The following is an 18,081-nucleotide window of genomic DNA, read 5'->3' as shown; positions in this document are numbered from 1 at the left end:
AGAGCAATTAACCTTCACCCGACAAGCTCTGTCCAACCGTTATAAACATTAAAGAGACAGAATCCTCCCCTCCTCCTTGTAGACTAAACAACCAGATTTGAATTCCACGTAAACGACCTCTCGCTGCAGATGTGCGCCCATGACAAAGGCCGGGGGAGAGGTGGGTCACGGCTCTGCTCCGGACTCAGGTAACCCGGACCTCAGCAGGAGTCCCTGGAGGTCGTTAGCGTGAAAAGTCACTCAGGGCAGTTTTAAAGAAAATCGCTAGTTTTAGGGGAGTTGGGTTCAGTTGCTTTCAGGCACAAACACGTGTCTGCTGACAGCAGCACGGCTTGATGGGTTTTTTCCCCCTCTTCTTTCTCTTTTGTCCAACAGTAGGGATATCTGCACAGAGCTGACCCCTCACTTGCATTGGGTTCCTCTCTTCCAACCATGCAGGCCACCACAGGAGTAAATGCATCTTGTGGTCACAGAAAGGAGATTTTTTTTTTTTTTAATCTCCGAGAAGTTATTAGCTTTCAGGGAGAGCAAACCTGTGATCTTGCCTTTATCAGCACATGCTGTAACCGACTGGGCTAACCAAGGAGGCCACGTACAACACCGCCTGGTTAGGGGACCCTCCTGTGAAAATAACTTTCACAACACTGAGAAGAAACCTCTGACACCACTTAACTTACCACTCAGGCAAAAGCCTTCTGCAGCACTCTTTAAAGATTTATTTCTTTATTTGCTTGACACAGAGACAGAGCATGAGAACCAGGGGGAGGAGCAGAGGGAGAGGCAGACAGAGTCTTAAGCAGACTCCTTGCTGAGCACGGAGCCTGACGCAGGGCTCGATCTCACGACCTTGAGATCATGACCGGAGCTGCAACCAAGAGTCGGATGCTCAAATGATTGGGTCACCCAGGGGCCTCTGGAGCATTCTTTCATATGGGGCCACTGGCTTGTTTGTGGACATGGTCTTAACAACAGACGGATAAAGGACTAGGCCCCTGTGCCTTAGCGGGACCACAAACCGGAGCGGGTACCTAATACACCCCATGGAATGGGTGAGCACGAACACGTGAGCACGCGTACAAAGTGATGTGGAGGACAGTCATGCTACAAAACCAGCCTGTCTGCTCATGGGCCTCCCATCAGATTCTAAAAAATAAATAATAAAAGGGGGGAAATGAGAACATTCCCTTAGTGTGTTCTAAAATTTCTCTCTCCCAAGGTTTCAAACCAGGCTTCACGATGGCCAGAGATGGCTCTCACAATACTCCAGGCTAACGTTCGATTTCATCTTATCCCTTGAACCCAGTTTCTTTTTCCAGTGGGTAAGTCTTGGCATTCGAGGCCTCGGGGCTGGGTGTGTACACAGCGGGGCTGGGCTTCCACTGTCTGTCTCACTCACGCGGGCCTCTAGGGACAGAATGAGACAGGAGCATGGGAGAAGCACAAGCCCTCTGTGGGCAGCATTACTGCCCTGGGGACACACTCCCAGGGACAAGGCCAGGGGACCGTGCTCTGCGGGCTCCACTGCCCTTCCTGCCACTCTTGGGCAGGAGTCATGAAGGACACCCCGAGGGACTGACCCCTGCCTTACAGGGCTTTACGCCACCTCTGGCTTGCAGCCACGTGAGATGCAAACGGAGCGTTCCGTGGGCCCGGTTCTCACAGTCGCACCGGGAGCTTTCCCGGGTCTCAGCCGCAGGCAAGGTGGAGACGGGCTGGCCGAACTTTCATCCAGGAGGGACCACTGTGTGCCCTCCAAGTCGACAAGGGCACACAAAACAACATAACAAGAGCTCCCAACCGGTCCTCGATTTAAATTTGCATGTCTCTCCCAAGAAAACCTTGCGGAGCCTTCACGGTCAGGGCTGAGATGAAGTTCACCTCTTTGTTGAGCGACTGGTCCATGTCACAAGATGTGACACCGGCAGATATCAAAGCCAGAAGACAGAAATGAAACCATGGGGCCTGACAATAACACAGGACACGATGCCATCTTATGAGTTTAGTCTGAGGGCCGTGGAGGTTTAGCCTGAGGACTTTCATGAAAAAAGTCACAGGAATCGCTTTTTTTTTTTTTTTTAGTAAGACGTAAACAGCACACTCACCCATGAGTCTACACTGGGTCGATGGGGAAGGTGATTGGCTACCGGCAAAGCCAGGCCCCCACATGACACTGACAAGCCCTGCGGGGGCCCCAACCTCACTGTGCTTCTTGACATCCACCAAGTAAAGCTATGAGATAAGGAAAAACCACAACATCACACCCAGTATCTTGTGAAACTGAGACAGCGGCAGGGGAACGCCTGCTTACAGTGATTTGTGATTTTGATCCTCACGTGGATTTCACACGCGTGCCGCCGAGCTGGACGTGCTTCCCTGGGAAACCAACCGCGTTCTCAGATTCCCAAACGGTACTTACATGCGAGCATCATGCCGGCTTGCCGGCATCCCCACGTGGCTGTGAGGATCATCTTCCAAAGCCCGAGAGAAGCTGCCGACTTGAGGCCCTGTCTCCATCCTGCCTGAATTGCGCACCCCCCTCCCCCATACACAGACACCATCCATGTCTACCCGGATGTGAGCTTATTTGGAAGTAGGGTCTCTACAGAACTAATTATGGCAAGGACTGGGGGACGATCATCCTAGAGGAGGGCAGACTCTACATCCAACAAGAGCACCCCTGTCAGGGACCAGAGAGGACAGAACATCCAGATACGTGGAGAGGGCGATGGGAGGACAGAGGCGGGGTTCAGGGGATGTGGTGACAAGCCAAGGGCTGCAGGCAGCCATCTGAAGCTGGGAGAGGCGTGGGACCCGCTCTCCCTCACAGTCTGCAGAAGCACATGACGCAGCTGGCACTTTGATTTTGGACTTCCAGCTTCCTAAACTGCAAGAGAATACATTTCTGCTGTGGTAAGCCAGCCGGTTCGCTGTTATTTAGTACGACGGCCCCAGGAATCTAATCTGCTACCTGTGGACCCTGTTTTTAACAAAATATTTACCACTTGGGGGCATAATAGAGCCCACTGTTTGCCTAAGAGAAATAGCACACGTTCCAAAAGTGCTTGAGTTTATGCCAAGAATTAGGTAAATCTCTGGTTGCAGCAACCAGAAAGCCTGAAGTTTTCAGAATAATGCTAAATTTGCCAAACTTTCCATGTTAACTCCTTTGTCTGACAATGCCCCAGTTCTTGTGTTTAGGAACTTTCCTGCTTGTACCACTGGAGGAATAAATGTCTGGTTCACATTCTAATGAAAGTCATTATCATGTGGGAAGTTGCCTTCACAAAGATCTTTAAATGTCTCAAAATTTTATGTGTCTGAAAATAATGTTAGAAGTTAAAAAAAAAGGCTAATAGAAATTAAAATTTAATTTTTTTAGTATTTTTTCCAGCCAACATTTGTGGGCACATTAGGCAAATTATGATTGTTTCATGTATATTCTCTCCCCAACAAAATCTTAGTTCTCTTATGAATTCCTTTCGGGGCACCTGGGTGGCTCAGTGGGTTAAGCCTCGGCCTTCGGCTCTGGTCATGACCTCAGGGTCCTCTGATCGAGCCCCGCATCGGGCTCTCTGCTCAGCAGGAAGCCTGCTTCCTCCTCTCTCTCTCTGCCTGCCTCTCTGCTTACTTGTGATCTCTGTCTGTCAAATAAATGAATAAAATCTTAAAAAAAAAAAAAAGAATTCCTTTCAATTATCCTAAGAACAATTAGGAATGTAAAGATCTGAAGTATAATTGGGTTGAGAAACACTGGACCCTCCATGGTCAATCTAAATTTCCTCTAACTTTTGGACTCTCAAATAAAAGTTGTGGTTTTTGTTGTTGTTGTTGTTGTTTGGTTGGTTTTTCGTTTGTTTGTCTTTTCTTGGACTCCTTAAAAACTAGATTGCAGTTTAAAACTGCATTGCGGTTTTAAAACTTAAAAGCTACATTGCAGAGGAACCGAGGCAGATTTCTTTTATTCACATATTGCTGATGAAGACATGTTCCACTTAGGGAATGATTTCTATACCGATTTGGTCATGTGTTCATGTGTTCGTTCATTCAGCAAACATTTACGGAGAACCACTTCACATGCCAGGCACTGTGCTAGGCGCAGGACAAGCAATGAACCAACTCTGTAAATCATTACATTGAAAAACAGTTCAGAGAAAAAAAAGATCTTACCAACAAAACAGAATACATTAGGTTTTATGAAAGATCACATTTTCTTTGGCTTACATAGAATATGTAACCAGCAAAGCTCGCTAAGCTAAATCATATGTTTGGTAAACTTAAAATTTCAGTAGGAAATCCAGTTTTATTATCTGGCTTAGATAAGCTGGTTGTTAACTGCTATTAAAGTTCATCTTTATTATAAAGCAGATTGTCCTACAATCGAATGCAAAGAACTTAATTATTTATGAAGATGTCCCACTACATCATACCCATGGCAGATGCCATTTACATAATAATTATCATATGCATATTTCATTTGCATACTAATTACCATAGAGTAAGGGCCACCTGATTCACCAGTGATAATGGAAGCCCTCGGTGTGAACCAGTACATCGGATATCAGCATATGTTTTAAGAAATTAAGTTGCAGCTTCCCTGAAATTTCAAAGGAGTGGCTACAGTCACAAAAAAAGAGAAACAAACAGTGCCCATCATAGTGCATTAAACACAGCTCTGCATTTCTGCATCATGGACTGTAACAGCTGAACACGGGCATGACCCAAGGCAAACCTTGGACATACGAACACTGGTAGGTATTGCCACTTGGCAAAAGTGAAAGCATTGCTTGGTTTTGCCCCATCCCAACAGGTGTCATGGAACAGAACATAGGCTCCCAGAGCTGTATTTCTGCTTCCAGTTTTCAGTGGACAGCATCTCCCACATGGCCTGGCGGAGAGATACGCACTTGTTGGGTACACCCTCATAAACGTTCCAATCACAGATCCTGGACAGCCCATGATCATCCCCACTTCCCTAACATGGGCAGGTTCTTTAGGACACACATGGTTATGTCTAACATTAGGCATTCACAGGTGACATGGGGGCATTCAAGACATTGGTTCCAAGACATAGTAATAATTCTGTCTTCTGACTGAAAAGCACAACTTTCCTCATCACCCCTGGGGGCATCTAACACAAGGCTGTGCAGATAATAAGAAGTCAATAATTGCTCAGTGAATTAAATGAATGAATTCTGCACAGCATGTGAGCAAAGTGCCACTGCACTAATTACTGCTCTCGGTCATACATTTATCACCCAGATGTCTTAGTAGACATCTAAGGAAGGTCTGCTGCTCACTAGGCATGTTCATCAGGAACAAAAGATGACATGCTGCCAGCCATGTAACGTAAGACACAGAATCCTGACTTCTAACCATCGTGTTTGGAGAGTTTCTGATCTTCAAGGAAATTCCACAGAGCCTTAATCATGGCCATTACTTGGCAATATGAGAATTCGATAGATGATTCCTCTCCTCTCCACTACAGAATGTGCCAGCTGTAGTGGCTGGCTCAGACCAGCACTTGACTACTCTAGGGTCCCTCCAGAGACCAATGGTCACTCCCCATTACAGGGATGCATTCATTCATTCACAGAAAAGGCAAAGCAGGTGACAGTGAACACCTCACCGTCCTCCACCTTGGTTTTTCAATGGATCCTCAAAATTGTTGGTTTTCTGGGCTCATGAAAATGCAGCTGAGTTCAGCAGCTAAAATTGTAAGTCCCATGTTGCTTGAACCATTGAATGGACCCCCAGCGGGGACTCTATAATGGTGTGTCTACTATCCTCAAAGGAAGAGCCTGAAAAAGATACAAATGGTATATAGGGAATAATCGTCATCTCTTTAGATGAAATAGATCAATGTCCATTTAGACAAATATCCAAAACATTGGAGGATACCTTTCAAAGGTCAAACACTGAAATAAACATAGTCCAGGATGGATTACTTCAGAAAAAGCAATGAAGGTAAGAGAGTAAATTAAATACTAGGAACAAGACTAGGGTGAGTCACCAAAGCGTTCCCAACAGCGAACACTGCACAAGAAGGCATGTGGGCCAATGTGTGAATGGCCAGGATGCAGGCCCTATTCTCATTCCTCATCCGCTCTACAGATGAGCAGACGAGGCACGGGAAAGTGAAGTCACCTTGCCAGGATGTGGGGGAGCTAGGACCTGCCCCAGGCAGGCTGGTTCTGCTCCACAGGACAGAATATGGAGCCTTAATCTCCAAAGGGGATCACAAGAAATTCAGCCCTTTCTCCTCTTTTCTTCTCCATCCTGGAAAAAGGGAAGTGAGTAGAAAAGAACTCTTAAAATGGGTTTAATTTCTCAAATGTTATTATTCTTTCTAAAGAATATGTCTCTGTGCATGGAAAAAAGACCAAAAAAAAAAAAAAATCCAAAAAGTGAAAAGTCTTCCTAGGCCCTTCATGGTATGATATCAATTATTTTAATTTCCTTTTCTTAATGCTTATTTTCTAAATCCTACAATAATTGTTTCTGGAATGGGGAAAAAGAACAAAGGTTTTATTATTGCTGCTGTTGTTTGAACAATATGCCATTCAATGGATATATTGAAAGTGTGTCCACTCCCGACTGAAGAAAATAAGACAAAACAAAGTCAACCGCAAAGCCCAGTTGAGTGGTGGGGATTTTCAGGGAGGAGGCCATTAGGGGTGTTTCTCTATCCTGCATCAAAGTCAAGTCTATCTGCTGTACAGCCTTGCACCAACACCCCAGAACCATGATTCCAAGGGCACTCGAATCAACGTAGACTCAGGAGATCAGAGAGGTCAGTTTGCAACAAAACAGAGGTAGCAGAAGATAGCCTCTGGAAGGAGGCGTGTTGGGCGACGCCTCTGGGAGTTTGGGCAAAACTTAACAAACATGCAAAATCAAGGTCCAAGGGAGGAAAGCAGTCTTCACTCTAACAGGGGGATTCTAAGATTTTAGTGTCTTCCAAAAACACGGGCAAAAGTACATCAACAAATGAAAATACCTCTTTGGGCAATTCCATGTCAATGCAACCTAAAGCTGTGTCCTGAGTGACTGTAGATAAAATCATCAGGATATACTCATGCATTAGCCTCTTCAAGAGACAGAACTACCTCTAACCATGTCTGGCAGCTTCTCGGGGTCAAGTACAATCCACCTCCCCACAGGCAGCCATCAACACCTGTGGACTAGGTACGGGAAAAGGAGCCCTACCAGACACTGTGCTCTTGACTTTGCAAAGCAAGGCTCCCAGGCGCCTTCTGATCATCAAAGGAGACGCTCTGCCATGATGTGACCCAGCAACTAAAGGCAGCTTGGTTTTCTGATTATTTTCAGGACCCGTAGGAGATGCGGGCGGAGGCGGAGGTTTCCGTGTTTGGAGTATGTAAACATGAGTCTTTGGAGTTCTGCCAGTGCTTGACTTGAGTGGTTTTCAGGTGCTGTTTATTTTGTTTAGTTTATTGTGAAGTGTTACTGTTTGTTGACTTGGTATATTATTTTCCCTTACAAAAGGGCCAGTCGGTAAGGACACATCCTGTAGATGGATAATTGATGATGCCCCATTGTTCAGTGTTTGTGTGTTGTGGTTTTATGTGCTTTGGTTCAAAGGACCCAAACAATGCATTCGTTGGAACTTAATAGCCGGTGTAAAATCAGCATAGAGAACAATCTGTGTACTGAGATTTTTGTACCCAAATCCAGAGATCTCTGCTTGCCTGGAGAAAGCAAAAGCTAACATGACCTTCACTCTAAATAACCCCGGGGGGAGCGAGGGGGGCACCTGCACTTGAATCTCCAAGAGGCTTATTTTCTACCAACGACAAAGGAAGACTCATGCATCAATCACGGTGATTCACAGGAGACTGAGGGGCGTCCAGGACACCCCTCTTACTCACAGACACGACTGTCTGGTTACATTGTGCCAACAACAGCAAGCAGACAAGACCAAGGATGGCAACGAGGGACCGAAGCCATGACCTTAGAGACGCTGGATTTTCCACTGCCCGGAGATAGAGGATCCCGCCAGAAGATCTGTCGCAACAGGTTTGTTCCCCTTGGAGAGGAGATAGTGAATGGCGGGCCACACATGCGGGGGGACGTTTCCAGTGGGAGCCTTTCCTGCCGCGGTGCGCCTCTGACTGGCCTGGCTATCTGCGTAGGAAGTGAGCGCAGGAAGTATCTGTCTACAAACCCTTTATCCTCAAGGCAATTGCTGCAGCAGCATTTTACTGTTTACCAAAGCAGTAAACATGTGATCTAAAAAAAGATGTTTTCCATCTCCAAAGAACAAGCCTTCACCAAAATATATGTGTGCTTATTTCATAAGCAGCCTCTTATCAAAACTCTTTGCGGTACAATTGTGCTTCCCATAGAAGTGAGTCAATGGGAACGGCTTTTTAAGGAGGACAGAAGGTACAAAAGGTGGTTTTCCTCAGAGGGACGCTTCTCTAGGGAAGTAAATTTTATTTCTCCTCTAAGCTTAACACAGGCTTACTGGAGCTCATGATCTCTGGCTCAAAGGTAAGGTCAACAAGACTATCTGTATGAACTCTCATGGGTGGGATGGATAATTCCCAAGTCAGATAATTCATAGAGTCATGCGTATTTGACCTTGGACAATATTACTTCACAAGGGACTCGACGTGCACTTCTAATTCTAACAGTTCACATACAGTGAAGTAAAAGATAGAACTCAAACGTCAAGGTGCGGCTAGGGGTTTTGACAACATTTACCAGGCAAAGAGGAACCTCCTGACCAGTCTTCCCAGTACGTCTTTATCGCAGACTGAAGGCCTGCGAGCCTGACCCATCCCAGATCCCTGGGAGGAGAGAGGTCGTGGAGAACCTGGGAGACCCAGTGTGATGTGAAAGGAGGCAGGTCCTAGAGCACCCGCGAGGGTCAGAAGGGTCCTTCCTCTCCGTGGCTGTTGTCCTTATGGTTTTGAGCCCTCCACTGGATTGTGAGCTATGGCAAAGAGGGAGACAGAGGAGGGAAGGAACACCAAGGTGAGAAGCAGAGCGGAGCAGGGAGTGACCAAGCACCGAGGGTCTTCTCCAGGAGTAGCTATGCACGGAACTCGGCTGCCAGTCACCCTCAGGGCAAATAAAGCCCTGAGTAACAGAGAACTCACTGTCTTGTAAGAGTTTTTACTTCATAATAAAGGAAAAAGAACATGTTAGAGGAAAATTGGCTAGTTGGAAAAAAAAAAAAACAAACCCTCAATTCACAAACTGTTGCGGAAATTGAGAAGAGAGGGGGGGAAAGCTTTTGTGGATTTTCTGATTCTAGTCCTAGGAGAAAAATTTATTGGCCTCGAGTGAGTAGTAGAATTAGCTAACGCTTATGAAGTACTTCATATGCACTCAGAAACTCTCAGTTGATCTCTCCCTGGGAGGTAGGGACTATTGTTATTCCCCTTTCACAGATGGAAAAACCCAGATATTGTGAGGTTAAGTACCTGTCAAGGGTGAAAAGCAGGAAGACCTTTTCCACGCCCCCCCCAACCCCAGGAGGTGCTAAGACCTTGCAGAGGCGAATTCACCTGCCAGCTCCCATATCATCAAGCTCCTGCCACCTTGTCCCAGGCCAGCCCCTTCCCCCTCCCCTCCCTTCCCCTGCAAGCCAGATAAGACCAATCCTTTCCCCACAGAGGCTATTTTAAGGATGCTGTGAAGACACGGAGGGTATCAGTGTCCCCCTGGGTGTGAGATAAACACAGGCTGTGCTTGCGCTCTGGCCCCTCCAGCTTCCGTGGCTCTTTGGAACACCAAGGAATACCCACATTCAACACGGGTCCAAGGAGTACGTGGCAATATTAAACCACACACGCTTTTTTTTTTTTTCTTTTTTAACTTGGAGCAAGATCTTGGGAAATCTGCCTCAAATTGAGACACAAACTAATTGTGTTGACAAATTCTGAAGTGTTGTTTCAACAGTTTCCTCTTCCTTAAAGGTGAGCATCCCATGCCTACGGTTAAGTCGCAAAGTACCACTCAGTACAAGGCCCAGTGGGACCCAAAGGGGGTGGGATGCTCGACTTGCTACCAGCCCTGGAGGAACACGCCTGTGAGGGTGGGGGGAGTTTTCTCTCCAGGACAGACTCTGTGTCCAGGGAAGAAAAACAAAACAAAAAATCAATCTGCTCTTGTGTAATTTTACAAGGGGAAGACCAGCTGTTCAATCACCAAGGTGGGATGATTTAAAGGTGGCTCTGTGAAATGCAAGAGTGCGGCTTCTTTGCCTGATACGTTATAAACGTGCTTGACTACGTTCTCCAGGACGTGACATGCATTGTCTTGAACAGAAGCATGGGAAGTAGCAGCCCTGACATCCATGTTATGACTGGATTATGATGTGGCTTTAAAAATAAATAATTCTGCCTGCCCTTGGCGTTTCTTTTCTACGTGTCTCAACACATATCTGTGCCCAACAGAAGGTTACCGTTCTCTCCAGCGTTGAACCCCACGAGCGTGCTGCTGAAAGACTTGAAAGCCCTGATGGAAAACGAGGCCGCGTTTTCGTGACTGAAGCCAAGGCGAGAGCAAGGAAGTGAATACTTGGGTTGAGGAAATTTAAATCAGCAGCTGATTTGGAATCTGGAACCACTGCCCCTTGGATATTGCCAAATATGGGAAAGAATTCGTGTCACCGAGCAAATACAGATGGGTGCTGGAGTTTTAGCTCTCGAATTTTCTGGCATTTTATCATGATTAGTCACCGAAAGTAGAATAATGGTTGCCTGTGGAGTTTTTCACACAAGAGTAGCAACAAAATTAGCCAGTTATAATAATTGCCATTATTCAGTTACTTAATGCATCACTATGCCTTTTGATACATCATTTTTTCTATGCAGCCCATTTAAGATTTGAGGCAAGGGCAAAGAGCAGGACAAAGAGATCATACAATGATAAATTGAGGGGAGACAAATGTATTCATGTTACCTAAGCAAGTTCCTCAGCCTCTCTAATCCTCTATCCTCCTGTGCACAAAAAGCAACAGTATCTAGGGGGCATGAGTATCACTCGAGATAGTGTGAGCGCCTAACCCAGAGCTTGGCCGTTATGTAGTTACGAGGATGATGTTAATCTGCATTCGGAACTCAAGATACAACAGCTACCTCTTAAAAATGTTTCTCTAAACTCTTTCAAACATCCATTTAATTCCATATAATTGATTTTTATTTAACTAGGAGAAGTACCTCTATAAAGAAATACAACTTCTATTTAAAATCTACAATAATGATTAATCACTCTGACAGCTTAATTTTCTCTTTATGTGTTCAAAAAATTTTAATTTTAAAAAGATTAACAAAAAATTTTAAATTTTAACATATATCCATTGAACCCCTATCCTTTGCCCATTGCTGTTGAGGACACAGAAGAGGTGGATAGACGATCCGTAAGAATGAGTTCAAGGCTCGCATAGGTCTGCATATGAGAAGTATTCACAGCGTATCCACACTCGCAAACACAAGGAGAGCTGGGAGTATGTGCTGACAAGAGACAATGAGGCGTGAGAGAACGGACAGAATGAAGAATGATCTTAGACTTAGAAAACATGCCTCAGCCAAGTCCAATAAGAGGAATGTGTGGGAAATAAGTTGGATCAAACAGAACGAAGGCATGAATAAGAAATAGATCCGGAGGTCACAGTGGCCACCGGTTGAAATAGGTTCATGAAAAAAAAAGGGGGGGGGATGAAAGACTATAAATAAGGAAACACAAATAAAAGTGAGATGCCAGTATTGCTTGTCAGAATGGCGAAGATTTAGAGGGTAAAATGTGCACAGTTGTCTTGAGTGCACGCAACTGACCTCCTTTGTGGCTTGAGGTGGGAACAGGTACAATCCTTCCGAAGAGTCAAGTGGCAATTTTTTTTAATTGGCAAATACTTAAATTTGCCAGTTAAAAATATGACTTTAAAAATATGCATGCCGGGGTGCCTGGGTGGCTCAGTGGGTTAAAGCCTCTGCGTTTGGCTCAGGTCATGATCCCAGGATCCTGGGATCGAATCCCACATTGGGCTCCCTGCTCAGGGGGAAGCCTGCTTCCCCCTCTCTCTCTCCCTGCCTCTCTGCCTACTTGTGATCTCTGTCTGTCAAATAAATAAATAAAATCTTTAAAAAAAAAAGTATGTCCATTGACCAAACAATGTCTTTTATAAGCACTAATAGTAACAAAACGAATTTTAAAAAGAGAGAATATATTGCAATGCAAAATACTGAAAAATTGAAAGCAATATTATTTGCTGTAATAGGATATTGGTTACATAAATGATAATACTTATTTTAGATGGAATATAATGAAGCCTAAAAATTCTGCTTATGATGGGGCACCTGGGTGGCTCAGTGGGTTAAAGCCTCTGCCTTCGGCTCAGGTCATGATCCCAGGGTTCTGGGATCAAGCCCCACATCCAGCTCTCTGCTCAGCAGGGAGCCTGCTTCTCCCTCTCTCTCTGCCTGCCTCTCTGCCTACTTGTGATCTCTGTCTGTCAAGTGAATAAATAAAGTCTTTAAAAAAAATTCTGCTTATGGAAAATGTCTAGTGACATGCGGAAATTCATCTAAAACAACGGTAATTGAGAAAACCTGGATGGATAGTCAGGTGGATAAAAAGACAGAAACATACAGTAGGAAGACACACACCAAATGTTCATAATTTTCCCTGGCTGCTTGGGATCGGGAGCAACTTATATCAACTTTGTAGTGACTTTTTTTCATTTTCTCTATGATGAGGACGTTTTATTACTGTAATGTGTGCAAAACAACAAGATGTATTTTTCAAAATTAATGAGAAAACAGAACAGTGGCGATATTCCAAGATTCCTATGCTTGCCCTAATCAGGAGCAAGACAGACCGCAGGCCGCCTGCCCGCCTTCAGCAAAGCAGCAGCCTCTGCCCTCCCAGCAGAGCTAAATCAATCTTCTTACCCGTCGCACCCCCAGCATGCTTTACTTGTCTGTGTGTTTGGTACCTGCCTTGCTGTACCCTAACCCAAGGACCCCCATAAACTCCTCCTCCTCCTGTAGCCTGGTGCCTCCCAGACACAGGTGTGACCCGCTCTCAGTGGGAGACCATGGTACTGACAGGCAGAAGTGACCCTGTTCTTTTTGAAAAGCCCTTGAAGAGAGACCGTGTGTCTCGGGGCTTCAAAACCGAAGCAGGATAAAGAAAGGCTCAATCCCCTGGGATGGTCCAATGGCATCTGCCATGTCTGGAAAACATACCAGAGGCTCGACAGACTTCACCTCCTACCCACACAAAAGAGGATAGCCATTAGAACCCCATTTCACAGGGGAGGAAACTGAGGTCAGACAGGTGAAGCCCCACAGGGTCACGTGACTAGCCAGGATCAAAATGCAGGTATGTCTGGAGCCGCCACCAGATGTGAGAAATGCCGACTCAGCGGCCATGCTACAGAATCCCCAGGGCAGAGACTAGGTGTCCTCCGCCTTGTTGGGACAAAAGGAGTGAGGTGGGTCCTGGGGCATCGGAGGTGTTTCCTAGCCCCAAAGAGAAGCCACCAAACACAAGAAGGGCTTGGAGACTGCCTCTGTCACTCCTCTCGGAAGAGCTTAGACTTCAGAGAAACTCCTAGTCCGGGCTTTCCCACGGCCTCCTGTACAGCAAGTCTCTTCTGAATCAGCCATTAAATCAGTAGATCTGCCAAGTTACTGGGATGTCATGGTGGAGTTTTCTGCTTTGGGTCAACACTTCTAGAGGGAATCTTATTCTGAAGTTCTAAGCACAGAAGTAATATTTTCCTGAAGGTGTCGACAATGGTTGTTTATTTTATTTTTAGGTATGCTTTTCAAGAGACCTAAATAAGCATAAGTATGTGTGGTTTGTTTTTTTTTTAATAAAGGACTATTTTTCAAAATAATGATAATAATAATGAGATAATCACTTTAAAGAAAATGTAGATAATTCAGAAATGATTCAGGCTTTCAGAATATTCTCTGAGTGGAGTACAATCCTGCATAAGAGTGTTTAATGGGAAAAGAATCCAAAAATTTCACTGTTCCCTGTTCTCCCTTCTGTGGTCACTGAGTCAGGGCCCTGAGTGGACAGGTGTACACACACTCAGGGAGCTAGGGAGACATGTGTTGCCTCCCGTGGGGGACAAACGGTATCGGGGAACCGCCCACAAAAGCAAGCAGTGAGCCTTTAAGGTAATAGCCTGGACTTCCATTCTCAGGCAAGGACAGAGATTAGGGCCTGCTCTGGGGACAGACATTTACATAGCAGGACAGTAGCATTTTATATCTGACATGACTTCCATTGCCACTGAGCACCCCTACCCCCCCCCCCCCCGCCAAAGTTACAAGGGTTGAAACAATTCTCATTCCACATAAGCAAACGGGCTGATCAAAATCTCGTGCCTAGAGCTATTCAACTCATTAATCACACCCACCAAAACCCTAGGAGATGACCTTTCTTTCACACAACCCTGAGCTTTTTACTAACCTTCCCTTCACACATGATGGCAAATATTCAGAGCGCCTGCGACGTGCAAAGCATGAAACATATAAAATAAGCAATACATTTTTAAATTAACACCATGTTTCAATCATCATCAAACCTTCCAACCTCTGTTACATCAAAGTAGCTTCTTTAAACAACTAATTGAAACAGTAATCCTGTGCTCCCTCATCCAGCCTTGTAACTTTCCACATCCTGTCTGTTTCCTAAGATGCTTCCCCCTGGTTCTTCTCTCTCCTTCTCCTTCAATGTCAGATCTCCCTGATAACGGAAAATCCCCACATTCCCATTTTAAAGACTAAGGATCTTGAAACTCTAGGATCAGGAGTTGTAATATGGGACTCACGGGCCACCTGGAGGAGTCCAAGAGTCGAATTGTACTTGGACAGAATTCCCTTGCTTTATCATTATAAGTATCACATTATATGCATTTAAAACCATTTATCCCGAGATGGGATCATAGGCTTCATTAGACTTGCCAAGTGATCCAGGGCATAATGAAAGGGTCAGGGAAGTGTCTGGGAGATTGGATTGAAAGTCCTAACCGAAGCATAACTAAAGTCCCTAGACTAATAACCAGCTCCTTGGAGCCTGGAAGCAACACCATGCTGTTCCGTGCAGAAGGAGGGAGACGGAGTGTTAAGCACCCCTCAGTATTGTCAGATGATGGAAAAAGCAAAAAGCAGATGGAAATAACAAATCTGATCCATGAACTACCTATGGCGACATCACCCTTGATGCTTAGGTGTTTTTATGAGAACTCTTATAATCTATTCTTAAAATCCATGGACTCTTAAGAGATTAATGGGCACTCCCAGATAAGGCCGCCAAATTCCTTTACTTCTTCCAATGGAAACTTTCTGTCCCCAGTTCCAAACACTAAGAGAAAATGATGACGAGAGTCACTAAGACGGGATAAAAACACCCAACTTCCATAGTGCCTTACGAGGTTTTATAAATATTAATGCAAAAAAAAAAAAAAAAACCCAATCCAATGGGGAGTACCAAATTCAGTGCCTCTGATGCTTAATCGACTAATTAATTTATTTACTGAAACAACAACAGAGTGCATTTGAGACTAGAAATTGCCTGTATGACAGACTGTTTCCTAATTCTAACGGACAGCTGTAATTTTCCTTATGCTAATTTGAGCTTTGCACTCACATAATTAAAACTGCAGTCAACAGACTTGGGCCCTCTTTTTCCACTCTATAAACAAGTCTGTAAAATCATCTCATTACTTTACCCAGGAAGCCCGACAGAGCATGTCTTAAAGGAAGTTACCTATAAAGAGGGGCTATTTTACTTGCCCAGAGGATTAAAAAGAATCCACTTGAAGTCACTTTAAAGTTCACCTGAGATACATACAGAATACACATAACCAGTGCCATCAAATGTTAAAGCAAGCATAGTATCCTAGACAAGTATCAACTATGACCCCAAATTTATTCTAGAATCACAAAACACTCTAGCTTTAAAATAACTTCATATCTTCAGAAACGTATGCTTCAAATGAAACAGCATTACACATTCCTATGTTTCACAAACCAGACCCCACAGGCTAAAGGACGGGTTGTTAACTTCAGTGTCCTTCAATACACTGATTTTTTTTTTTTTTTGGAAACACACAATTGTACTCAAGCTATTCAAAATTCACAAAGAATATTTGATTTAATTGTTATGAAATATGGACGCAATTAGGAGTGAAAACAGGAATAAAAAGGGTAGCATTTTGCACTATAAAAACAAGTAATTTCTGCTCATCAAGTTGAAGGAGAGGCACGTCAAACCCCAATTTTAAAATTCTTTCCTGTGATAGTTACATGTCAGCAGACTCCAATCCTTGAAGCCACAGAAAAAGCAACCTCTGTAAGGTTAGTCTTTGATACATGATTGTTTCATGTATATTACTGAACATTCCACGAAAAATAAAACCCACCTTGAGAAGTAAAAATTGAACAAAACTTCTAAGACACAGTTCATGTCGTGGGCATTCATCATACCCTCTAATACAAACATTTCAGATGTCAAACCAAGGAGGGTTTTTGAAAATGCTTTGGCCCAATTCTGGCCCAAACTTCCATATACATGAGCTTTCAAATTAATCAAGACCCTTGATGAAAATACAACCGAATGCCTCCCGCCCACATAAGCAGCAAAACGAAAGACACACAACTACCAGGGCTTTCTTTCTCTTCCTCTCAGTTATGTGTTCGCTGCTGATTTTTCTCATTTCTACAAATGTCACCAAGGCAAGATGGCCTTGAAAATATTTCAACAGCCCACACTTCCCAGACGCCATGCCACACAGCCTTGTCGGAACCATCCGACGGGCTTGACTTACAGGAATTAGGCCACGTTTAGGCTCCGAGGCATGTGGATTCATCTGCCCATTAATTTCTCTATGCTATCTACTAGAGACATTTGCAAGAAAAACACATCAGACACCACACCCCGGAGCCCAGAACAGCGGTCAGCCACCGCTCTTCTATTCCCACAAACCAACCAAGACGGGCAAGAACGTGTACTCACAGCGCACAGGGGAGTAGTATTTTATTAAAGATAAACATGTCACCCAACACACCGAGTTACCACCATTTGGGTTATGAGACCGCTCCGCTCTCAGCATGAAGGATCCGAAAACCAAGTCAACACTGGCGTGTCCCATGACCAGCCGCCACTTGCCAGGTATCTCTTCATTTCCACCGGGGCTGGCTGGCACCCCTGAGGCTAAGGAGTCATTCAAGAGCATCCAGAAGTTCAACATTTACAAGCCCATCTTTCTCTCCGACCCTGCCCTCCAACCTCTCCGAGTCCATTGCCTTCCAGCAGATCACACATCCGCGCACCGCTAGGGATAGTTAAAGAATACGAAAATTCAGACGCGCTCCAAAAAGCCTTTGCAAAAGTCATCCACGGCCCTCAACAGTGAATTTAGAAACCCCAATTTTTTTCTGAGTTTGAAGTTTTTAAGCCTTGCGGATGGTTGGAGTAGGAAAAAGGAAATTTACTAGGCAGTGCAGAGGAAATCTTGTTGTCCTCTATTGTGGTAGTGGGGGTGTTGCCCAATCCTGACTTATCTGCCTTGATAAAGGAAACCAAAGAAAAGAGTAACAAGCACAAGATTTTGTCAAACGAAAAGGAACCCTTTCCTTACCTTAATAGTGCTGGCCATAATGCAATCACGTTTATTGATCGTTAATAAATGTTAATAATAATTATTGCTTCTCTCTGACCAGAAAGTAGTTTTGATGAGGTTGTTTAGAGCGGATGAGATTGTGCTAAGTCTGGGAAATGAAGTCAGCCAATGGCAGGAAGAGGTTTCTATTGGTCCTGGCGGCCCAGCCCGAAGAAACAGGATATTTGGGAGTGGAGAGATAAGGGACCCTGAAAACAATGTTGTTTTTCTTGATGATATGCAGCCAGGAGATTTTTTTTTTTTTAATTAAAAAAAAAAAGGCATCAATTGCCTGGGACAAGGACTGCCGCAGCAGGTGTGACTTGGTGCGCCGCCGCCGTGTGACACGCTGCCCCGGGCAGGATGCAGATGTGGCGGGACTCCGCATGGCTTCACACAGGCTGCGAGCACCTCGGAACGAGGCGCAG

General features: G+C 44.8%; 1 protein-coding gene across 2 annotated transcripts in view; it reads right to left on the bottom strand.

The window, feature by feature from the left end:
- ERG (ETS transcription factor ERG) overlaps nt 1-17,753 on the bottom strand; it is a 102,330-nt gene extending 84,577 nt beyond the window's left edge. For both annotated transcript variants that reach the window (XM_080802487.1, XM_080802488.1), the window contains exon 1: nt 17,633-17,753. In XM_080802487.1, coding sequence (XP_080658613.1) covers nt 17,633-17,650 — 18 coding nt within the window. In that variant the 5' untranslated portion in view covers nt 17,651-17,753. The remainder of the gene's footprint in view (nt 1-17,632) is intronic.
- Nucleotides 17,754-18,081: the final 328 nt, after the last annotated feature.

Source organism: Martes martes (genome assembly GCF_963455335.1).
Source record: "Martes martes genome assembly, chromosome: 1".
NCBI lineage: Eukaryota > Metazoa > Chordata > Mammalia > Carnivora > Mustelidae > Martes > Martes martes.
The sequence above is the reverse complement of the archived record's forward strand: the minus strand, read 5'-3'. Positions and strand labels throughout refer to the sequence as shown.